Consider the following 11,850-nt stretch of genomic DNA (forward strand, 5'->3'; position numbering starts at 1 on the left):
TACCCGAAATGCCAAGAGCATTTTTGCAAAACAATGTGATTCGGTTGCTTGTCGGTCATCTTGCCTTCGAAACGATTCAAGAGCATAGTCGATACGCTATCACTAGAAGTGAGAACGCTATCGCTAGCAAGTCGATGCATACGGTGATTATGGACACAAAAGCTAGCAATAATGTTAAAACCGGGAATGAGGGACACGAAAAGGGCCAAGTTATGCGTCCGAGCGTGTCGATAACAAACGATATGCACAATGTGGTGACTAAGACAATGGACGGTAAGTCTAGAAAGAGCCGGACCGATAGGCCACAATATACGAAAAGCAGTCGAAAACATCTTTCGTTAATCGGGGCTAGCATTAGAGCAAAGGAATTAGAAGACCCGACCACGAAAAATCAAATGAAGGCGATGGCGGCTCGGGCCTTGTGGTACCTTTGTGCGGGAAATGTAACGATTTGTAAAAGCATTACTGAATCCAGAGCGCTTCTTTGTTTCGCGGTACTTTTGGAAAAAGGTGAGTACGAAATACAGTATAATTCGGCCATGGCGTTGACTGAAATCACCGCCGTGGCTGAACAACACGTCGAGTTAAGACACTCGGGGTTTAAGCCAACATCTCCAGCTGCTCGAGCGGTTGTTGATCAATTTCTCAAAATCATCAAAAACGCAAACTCGGACTTTCTTGTCCCAAGTATCCAATTCCTTGCACACTTGGCAAGAACGTTTCGTGCAACCGAAACAAGAATCATTCCCCCAATAGTAAGGCTCCTTGAAAACACGGAATCCGATGTTTCAACCAAATCAATCATCACACTCATCAAGTTCGCGTGCCCTGACAATTTCCTACATGTAAACCATTGCAAGACGATAATCGATTGCGGAGGGCCCAAGCACTTGATTCAGTTGACCTATTTTGGTGAACACTCACTTCAGGCTCTAGCACTTATCCTTCTATGCTACCTTGCAATGCATGTGCCCGATAGTGAGACCCTAGCTCAAGACGACGTGCTTGTAGTGATCGATATGGGCGTTGAAACAAGGTCATTTCACGCAGGATTCGAATCTACAAACACTCGCGGTTGAAGCTAAACAAAGATTGGAGATCTATCAATCTAGAAATACAAGGGGGTCGTTTATTCGATGACATCTATGTAACGTATTAAGCGACAGGTTTTGATGTTTTTGACGTTAATTTGTCTTGGTGTATACAATGTTAGAAAATAGTCATGGGTTATGAAGTGAAATTGTGTAGAAAGTAGTGTAGGGAAGTATGGAAACTCTTTCTAATTGTAGATGTAGTAGCGTGAAAAATTTTGAGAGCTTACATTATTATGAATTTATGATTATACCCTTCTCAAAAAAGTAACTATTTCTAGATATTTTTACAATATAATATTTTTGTTAAACAAGAGTTTATCTACGGAACAATAAGTTATAACTACAAATTTCATGATCGAAAAGCATATAAATTAATTTTTGGTACGTGAAAACTAGGGACGGGTCTGGCATATATCAAACTAGGGTCTGTTTGTGTTAGAAAACTATAATCAATTTATTGAATCAAACAAACAACCAGGAACATGATACGAATCTTAGTTCAACAGTAGAGATATAATCAACCATTACGGAAAAAACTAACAAACATCAAGAACAAATGCACACATACAAACGTTCTCTCTGAACAAAACTAGGATCATCAACAAGAACGAACCCTAGACTCAACAACACCGAAGATAAAAATTAGGAGAGAACCAGAGACAAAACTGAACTTCTCAAATTGTTAAAAACGATTGAGTGATATACTGGAGCAGCCTTTTACTTTAAGCTCAACAACCGCTAACTTTAAGCCCAACTTCTAGGCCAACCAAGCCAACCAACTGTTGTCCAAGCCCATCAGCTACTAGACCGACTCCAAGCCCGTTTATCAATTATCCGACCCTAGTTAAAAAACAAGAACAAAGAATTAGAATTAGAACATACATCATTTTAATTAAACAAAAATCTTTTGATTATACGAATAATTAAACAAAAAAATTTTGATTATACGAATTGAACTTAGATATATTTCAACATCCCCTCTCAATTTGATAATCCAAATAAAACATTTCAAAAAACTTCAGTTTAAAAACAAGAATATTGTTAACTTCTGAACTAGCTTAGAAAATATAGTAAAGCTGCTGAACTAAAACCATGCACCCAGATTAAAGATATACAACTTCTTTAGACCTACCTTTAGTAAACATGCATAAACCAAATCACAGATTTGTAAATTTTCTAACCACTGTTGATTTTGAAAAAAAAAATCTTAAAAGCAAAAAAAATGACAAGATACTTTCCATGTAAAACAAAAGATCTGGATAACTTTGTTGTTTTTCTTTTTTATCCAAAAAAGTTAATTAAGCACAAACTCACTCTTTAAACAACTTTGGAAAAAAAATATTAAAAAAACCAAGAAATGATAACCAAACACCAAGACAAATCATGTTTTACAAAAATTAAGACAATCTTATCATTGAGAAGAGATAATAGAATTAACACATTTGATGTTAAGACAAGAACTCAAAAAAATGACACGAGTAAACTTTAACATCTATGAATTAAACAAGAGTGATGAAAAAACATGATTATAACAAGAGTGAGAAGACTATGTAATAAACATTAAATGTATTATAAGAACAAAGTAACCTATAACACAAACATCAAGTGTGCAATATAGAAGCAACAACTCATGGTCACAGGGATGAATATCACGCAGACAAACGAAAGTTAGATATATATAATTTTTTCTATTTTTATAACCAAGAAGTGAACCTTAATAGCCAGCAAAAGACCAACCATATAATAATAACAATCATTTTTCCTTCCTGTAACACAAGAGAAAGTAAAGGAACATAACACAATTAAACAAAAAAGAAAAAAAATAAAATAAATGAACCACGTGAATCGAAACAGATAACATTGCTCAGCCAAACATGTTAAGATGAAAATATAAACCAGCAAAATCACACGATTTTGAAAAACATAAAACACTTCTCACATAGGAGAAACTATACACGGGAAACCAAGCATTCAAGATCCAAGGCATACGCCATCTTAAAAAAGACAATCGTATCCTTCCAGAAACACATTAACAAATCTAGGTTCACACAAACTTTAACTCATTAGAAGATTTTAAGAACTAAACAGTTTAAACAAAGAATTTACTTACACAAAAAAAATGTTTTTTTTTTTTTTTCATATATCTTCAAAACCTAGGTCTAAACTATAACCATCATATCGTATGAGAATATTATAGAATACCCGAAACAGTAGGCAAATTGTGAATGTCAATATTACTGGATTTAACTTAGAAAATAGTAAGTACCCAAACCTATAATGATGAACAAACCCTAGTGACAGATACGAACCCTAAATCAGTTGCAAGCAATTCAAGGAAGACAAAGAAACGTAATAAACCACATGTCCACCAGACCTCAACTAGTGAACTAGACATGCAAAACTCTCAACTAGACTAGACAAATACAATAGAGACACACCAAACATAACCGAGTAGACTATCAATAAAAACATGTTTTAACACAATCATATACTCAAATATGGATACATAATAAAAGACTTGTAACTTTAGATAAAAAAATTGTTTCATAATAACAAACATGACTGTCACAACAAAAACAATTTCTAGTTTTAAATCCTGATATTATCAACCCAGTGAATTAAGAGTTAAGACATACCACACCAAGTTGAAAGTATTTAGAAAATATTTCTTTTCCTCATATACCTATATTAACAATAAAATTCATCCCTAGGAAACAAAGAAAATATAAAACAGATTGATCATCTTCATGTAACATCACAGAAGAAAATAACCAGCCAACATATATCAAATATCATAGAAACACATCATTCAATAACCACATGAGAATCATACATTCATACGAATGAGATCTCATAAAAGAAAACAAGAATCAAAGATTCTATAACAACTATCACAAACATGTGTAATTTTATAACAAATATCAGACACAAATCTGACTAACCAAAAGTCGCAAAACTTTTAAAGCAAAGACATGCCACGAGACATATAAAAAACTTTCTGTAACGCTACAGAAAGAGAAAACAGAGCAAAAACTCATTGACACATAACAAAGAATCAAAAGATCTCACACGACTCTCAGAAACATAGAAACATATCTGATAAGAAAATAAAGCCACACAGCTTTAAAGAACTCAGATTCACATGTGAAGAACTTGCTAACTAATTTGTCTTGATCAAAAACTTTTACAACTTTACAAGAGCCATATATGAAAAGATCTTGAAAAGAACCTAAAGACTAATTTGAATCAAGCAAAAACTTTTACAACTTCACAAAAAAACCTAATCACAAGATTCAATCAACAAAATTTCAAAAACATATTTGATAAGACAAAAAGTCACACGACTTTAAAGAATTCAAAAAACATATCTGACAATAAGACAAGTGAAGAACATAAAGACTAATTTTGACCAGGCCAAAAAACTTTTACAACTTCACATTCAAAACTGAATCACAAGATTCGTAACAATGAGACCCACACGATTCTACATTAGACAAGAATTTTCAGCAAAAAACAATTTCCAACTAAAAACAATACTTAATATTTAGGTCAGAGAACATCTCAGACAGATGAAAACATATAAAGGCTGACAAAGAATCAAGAACACTCTTAATAATACCTTTGGTTAAAAAATGCGCGACCCACGCGGTTTGACTAATCAGAAACAAGATTATAGACAATAAGGCATATGAAGTAAATGATCATGAAAACAAATACGCCAGTAATTCAAATAATATTTTTCATAATACAAAATAATGCTCATCAAGTCATGACCATATCCCAAAAAAAAACCCTTATCATTGTTCAAGGCAAAACTGAATCACATGATCCAATTCACACGAACATGAAGACCAAGTAGCAACAATGAAATATACAACTGATCAAAGAAACGCTACCCATAAACTGAACGGTGTTCGAAATATTTGAGCAACAACATGTAATACTATTAAGAACAAATCACACTTAACGACTTAATACTTAATAGCAACAATCAAGATATTAAAACAATATTTTTTTTTTGTGAGAATGCACTTAGCATTATTAGACAAGAAAGACATTTGACACTTATTTTAAAAACCAAATTTTCCAGCTTTCAAAAAAAAACAGACGCACTAGTTTAATTTTGATCGAGAATGAGAAATCCAAAAAGCGTTACTCAAAAACAAACTAGCATACTTCAACTTAACAACTAAATGAATGTAAGCAAATCCCTACTGAGTCGAGAAAAAAAAACTTACAGCAAACATGAATCCAATGTAGTGAAACATCAAGAATTCTTCAAAAAATCACTTCAATCTTCAGAAACACCGAGCCTCAGTTTGACTTAAGAGTGTAGGGGTATGGTACTAAACCCGGCTTACGACCTTAATTTATTATGTCTGGCTTATTTTATTATATGGACTAATACAATATTATTGGGCTGAGGGGGTTTTGTGGAGGTAACCCTAACTGGGCTAGGCCCATTAGGGTACCATGATGGTGGCCATGAGGCTCCCTATATAAGGAGGTCTCCACCTCCTTATTAAGGGTTGGTTGTTCTCAATAAGAGCCACCACCATAACCATTTTTGTGTCTGTAAATAAGAGATCCTTGAGATTTCTTAGCAGTCACCTCCACACCCCCAAAAACCATTGCAGATCTTAAGCTACCGGAGAAGAAGATCGAGTCGTGGTTCAGTCATCTCGAAGACCGGGGAACATCGTCATGGATCAGGTCAGATTCATTTCATGTTTCTACATTGGCACAATCCGTGGGACCGGAAACGAACCACGTCTTGTTTTTCGTCTCGGTCCTCCGATCTGTTCATCAAATACTCTAGGTTCTACGATTTCTTCTTTCAGATCTGTTCTATGGAATCCAAAAATCCGTAGATCTGAAAATATTTCTAGATTCGGAAATATACAAGAAGAAATACCACCAAACTTTGGGGAAAACCCTTAGATCTGTGTGTTTTATAAGTGAAATATACCAGATCTAGTTATGATTTTTTCAGATCTGGGTTCGTTTGAGCAATAATCACCTTTCATATTCATAGATCTATAAATCCTTTCAGATCTGTTGGTTTTTACATAAAACCTACCTGATGTGGATATTCAGATCTGTTCCACGAGCGCTCAACCCCGCCATGCATGCGCGCTCAACTCCCGCCATGCATGCGCGCTCAACCCCGCCATGCATGCGCGCTCAACTCCCCGCCATGCATGCGCGCTCAACTCCGCCATGCATGCGCGCTCAACCCTTCGCCATGCATGCGCGCTCAACCCCGCCATGCATGCGCGCTCAACCCCGCCATGCATGCGCGCTCAACTCCCCGCCATGCATGCGCGCTCAACCCCCCGCCATGCATGCGCGCTTAACCCCGCCATGCATGCGCGCTCAACCCCGCCATGCATGCGCGCTCAACGCCGCCATGCATGCGCGCTCAACCTCGCATCCCGCCATGCATGCGCGCTCAACCCTCCGCCATGCATGCGCGCTCAACACTCCGCCATGCATGCGCGCTCAACCCTCCGCCATGCATGCGCGCTCAACCCCGCCATGAATGCGCGCTCAACCCCGCCATGCATGCGCGCTCAACTCCCCGCCATGCATGCGCGCTCAACCTCGCCATGCATGCGCGCTCAACCCCGCCATGCATGCGCGCTCAACTCCCCGCCATGCATGCGCGCTCAACCCCGCCATGCATGCGCGCTCAACGCCGCCATGCATGCGCGCTCAACCTCGCCATGCATGCGCGCTCAACCCTCCGCCATGCATGCGCGCTCAACTCCCGCCATGCATGCGCGCTCAACCCCGCCATGCATGCGCGCTCAACCCCGCCATGCATGCGCGCTCAACCCTTCGCCATGCATGCGCGCTCAACTCCTCGCCATGCATGCGCGCTCAACCCCGCCATGCATGCGCGCTCAACCCTTCGCCATGCATGCGCGCTCAACCCCCGCCATGCATGCGCGCTCAACTCCCCGCCATGCATGCGCGCTCAACCCCCGCCATGCATGCGCGCTCAACTCCCCGCCATGCATGCGCGCTCAACCCTCCGCCATGAATGCGCGCTCAACCCTTCACCATACATGCACCGAAAGCTCTCACATAACGTATGTTTGCCTAATAATATCCCAAACGGCCACGCGCCAAACATAAAGGTCGGGAGCCTAATAATATCCCAAACGGCCACGCGCCAAACATAAAGGTCGGGAGCCTAATAATATCCCAAACGGCCACGCGCCAAACATAAAGGTCGGGAGCCTAATAATATCCCAAACGGCCACGCGCCAAACATAAAGGTCGGGAGCCTAATAATATCCCACATGGCCACGCGCCAAACATAAAGGTCGGGAGCCTAATAATATCCCAAACGGCCACGCGCCAAACATAAAGGTCGGGAGCCTAATAATATCCCAAACGGCCACGCGCCAAACATAAAGGTCGGGAGCCCAATAATATCCCACATGGCCACGCGCCAAACATAAAGGTCGGGAGCCTAATAATATCCCACATGGCCACGCGCCAAACATAAAGGTCGGGAGCCTAATAATATCCCAAACGGCCACGCGCCAACGTAGGTTGGGCACACCTCATAATTTGCCCGAGGATGGGAACCTTGTAATACATCCACTTTTAGTTGATATGTTTTTGCAGGTTCGGCTACGAGTCGCACAAGCACATATGACATTATTATTATTATCTGGCCGTTTGTGCCTCCATTATTATTTTGAAGACAAGCCGGGATAGTCATCCTGCGTAGAAGAGGCCCTTGTGGGCTAGTCATTATCATCATATTATAGCTCATAAGCCGCAACTCGCGCATGCTTCGTTATTTTATAGCTCGTAAGTCGCCTCGCGCGCAAGCTTCATTATTTTTATAGCTCGTAAGCTGCCTCGCGCGCAAGTTGCATTACATTATTATCGAGATGCGCACTCTATCTTTTATCAGGCCCCGCGCCACTACTGTTATGATGCGTGCTATATCTTATTCATGCCAGTGCACCATTATTATCATAAGGATCACAACATGTCACCATCATGGAGGAAACCTCTCAAAACTCAAAGACAATAAAGACACGGCCGAAGAAAGAGGAAAAAACCGCCTCATATCCTAACACACCTTATGAAGTCCAGCGCTCCACCTAAACGCTTGCACGCCTAGGAACAACACTGGACTTGGGGGGCTTGTAGGGGTATGGTACTAAACCCGGCTTACGACCTTAATTTATTATGTCTGGCTTATTTTATTATATGGACTAATACAATATTATTGGGCTGAGGGGGTTTTGTGGAGGTAACCCTAACTGGGCTAGGCCCATTAGGGTACCATGATGGTGGCCATGAGGCTCCCTATATAAGGAGGTCTCCACCTCCTTATTAAGGGTTGGTTGTTCTCAATAAGAGCCACCACCATAACCATTTTTGTGTCTGTAAACAAGAGATCCTTGAGATTTCTTAGCAGTCACCTCCACACCCCCAAAAACCATTGCAGATCTTAAGCTACCGGAGAAGAAGATCGAGTCGTGGTTCGTTCATCTCGAAGACCGGGGAACATCGTCATGGATCAGGTCAGATTCATTTCATGTTTCTACAAAGAGCATTAACCACACGTTCAGAAACCGTCAAGAAACGTGTCTTTTGAACCATCTGAGAATGATATTTGCAGAAAAGCCATTATATATCTTCTGATCATGATTTGATATTTGATAACAGTAGCTAGTTAACCTAAAATGTTCTGAGAAGTCTTTGGCGAAATCAATATGAATTGTTCAATCTGTCCCTTATGTTCTGAAATATGAATTGTTTCCCAATTCCAATGAATTACAAATCCCAAGACCCAGCCCAAGCCAGGTATTACTCCAGCGAACTATGTGAAATAAGGAATTCAACCCCCAACAGTGGTATTTTGCTTGAATTCTTTTACGAAAATTGGATCGGGTCAAGCCATAATTTGATGATCCCCCTAATTCTCAGATTAAGGTGGAACTGCATTCTGCGAGAATGGCTGCAAATAATAAGCACGGAGAACAAATCGATCTTCAAATACCTTCTTTGACACAAACCAAGATTCACACCATGAACATCACGAGGCTAGGTTCCAATTCGAAAATCAATTTGACACCAAAATACACAGCGACCCAGATGACAGTGGAATAACTAGAATCGAGAGATAACAGACAATTAAAGCCCTAAAGCTCTGATACCATATCAGAAAACTATAATCAATTTATTGAATCGAACAAACAACCAGGAACACGATACGAATCTTAGTTCAACAGTAGAGATATAATCAACCATCACGGAAAAAAACAAACAACAAACATCAAGAACAAATACACACATACAAACGTTCTCTTTGAACAAAACTAGGATCATCAACAAGAACGAACCCTAGACTCAACAACAACGAAGACAAAAATTAGGAGAGAACCGGAGACAAAATTGAACTTCACAAATTGTTAAAAGCGATCGAGTGATATACTGGAGCAGCCTTTTACTTTAAGCCCAACAACCGCTAACTTTAAGCCCAACTTGTAGATCAACCAAGCCTACCAACTGTTGTCCAAGCCCATCGACCGACTCCAAGCCTGTTTATCAATTATCCAACCCTCATTAAAAAACAAGAACAAAGAATCAGAATTAGAACTAGAACATACATCATTTTAATTAAACAAAAATATTTTGATTATACGAATAATTAAACAAAAATATTTTGATTATACGAATTGAACTTAGATATATTTCAACAGTTTGTCGTTCATATCATGTTATCTTTACAATAAAAAATCTATGGCAACAAATTCTCATATATATCAAACAAAAAACAATGACATCGACAAATAGTTCATCTATAAACAAAAAAGGCAACAACTTTGAGTCTTTGAACAACATATATCAATATAAGTTGATTTCAAAAACCATCATTTTTCCTTAAACCGGTAAGCGATGTTCTTTGATGTTTGATTAACACCCAAAACCAAATCAAGACCCCAAACGACGATTCGAACATCGATAAACAATTCTAGTGGCGAAGATGAAATCTAGGTCAAGTTCTAGGCGAATCAAGCAACCATGATGAACTCAAGGTTGAGTTAAGGTCTCTCAATGGAGAGATGAGTTCCATATAAGAGAATATGTGGAGTTTCGAAGACGTCGGCGAAGATCCTTATGAAAAACACAGATAACGCGTGAGAGATAATTTAGCAAAGAGGTAGGTGTCATTTGCATACATGTGGCTTGTTTAATTACGCAACGCTAGTACCATTTTTAAATTCATTGCAACTGGGTACTTCACATTTCAAAAAAAAAGCCATTTTAGTACCTTTTTCTAACCATGTCTTTTTTGTTCGTTAAGTCAAGGGTAAAACGGTCATATTGTATTTTTTTTAATTCCTTTCTATTTTTTTACCTGGAGTTAATGTCGTCATCATACCTAAGGTTCAGTCAACTATGCAACTTCAGTACGCTTTTCAAATTTTTTGCAACTCAACACTTGATGTTTCAAGTTCGTACCTTTTGCTAACCCCGTCTATTTTAACCGTTAAGTCAGGGTAAAATGATTAAGTTTTATTTATTTATTTAACATTCTCATTTATTTTTTACGTTAGTTTATAATGTTAATTAAACCATAACACAAATTCATTCCTCAAACTCAATCGACAACTTAATCGGCGCTCAAACTCAATCAAACTCAGAATTTGGGTTCTTCGATTCTTCACACATAAGACTCCTCTTGAATGTTATTTGTGTTGACAATTGAAGAAACCAAATTCTGAGTTTGATTGATTTTGAGCGTCGGTTAAGTTGTCGATTGAGTTTGAAGAATGAATTTTTGTTAGGTTTAGTTAGCATGATAAACTGATATAAAGGGTTAAAGTAAATGAGAAATTAAAAATAATAATTATGAAGTGATCGCTTTACCTTGACTTAATGACCAAAATAGACAGGGTTAGCGAAAAGTACAAAAATTGCATGATTCTTGAACCGTCAAGTGTTTAGTTGCAAAAAATTTAGAAAAGCGTATCGAAGTTACGTGGTTGGTCAAACCTCAGGTATGATAATGGCACTTGACTCCACGATTAAAAAAATCAGAAATAAAAAATACAAAATGACCGCTTTACCCATAACTTAACGGAGAAAATAGACAATGCTAGAAAAGTACTAAAATGAAATGTTTTTGAAACATGAAGTAGCCATTTGTAATGAATTCAAAAACGATACCAAAGTTGTGTAATTAAACAAATCATATGTATTGTAAGGCCCCGATCCCGGAAACCCTACATTGGCGTTGGATTTACTCATAAACACAGTTCTAAAATCAGAGTTAATTAAAACTTTCGCGGAATAATTAAAAACTTCATGCATTACATTACAAAACATCGAATCTTGTCTTTAACATACAAATTATCCATTCATAGACATAACATAAAACAGTCATGACGCTTCTTCATAGATACCCATCTCTTTAGCTTATGCCATGTGTCCCTCCTCAAGCCAGTTGCCTCAACCTATTTGTCTGCGTGCATACTAAAAGTCAGCTACGCTGAGTGAGTTCTAGTTAAGCAGGTACATACGTTTCATTCTCATTATTTACATTCTTACTTCCATACATTCCTACTTTTACTTACCTTCATTATTTTATACATACATAACCTTCCTACGTTTTTAAAGAGCCTTTCGCTCTATAACCTTCGCATATATTATTAGGGTATGCAACCCTTCATTCTTCGCCTATATTATTAGGGTAGGCAACCCTTTATTCTTCGCCTAT

At 38.4% G+C, this 11,850-nt stretch overlaps 1 protein-coding gene across 1 annotated transcript; it reads left to right on the plus strand.

Annotated features, from left to right (window-relative positions):
• The first annotated feature begins 8 nt into the window (after positions 1–8).
• Positions 9–1,079, plus strand: LOC143606142 (uncharacterized). Its single transcript, XM_077082011.1, has one exon. It carries the CDS (start codon positions 9–11, stop codon positions 1,077–1,079), a length of 1,071 nt encoding a protein of 356 aa, XP_076938126.1.
• The last annotated feature ends 10,771 nt before the right edge of the window (positions 1,080–11,850 follow it).

The sequence above is a fragment of the Bidens hawaiensis genome, unplaced genomic scaffold, assembly GCF_021521415.1.
Source record: "Bidens hawaiensis isolate Kalapana, Puna unplaced genomic scaffold, B.hawaiensis_p1.1 tig00073177_1, whole genome shotgun sequence".
NCBI classification, from domain to species: domain Eukaryota; kingdom Viridiplantae; phylum Streptophyta; class Magnoliopsida; order Asterales; family Asteraceae; genus Bidens; species Bidens hawaiensis.

Coding starts and splice junctions, on each gene's coding strand:
- LOC143606142 (XM_077082011.1), top strand. CDS start 9: ATGCCAAGAGCATTTTTGCAAAACAATGTGATTCGGTTGCTTGTCGGT.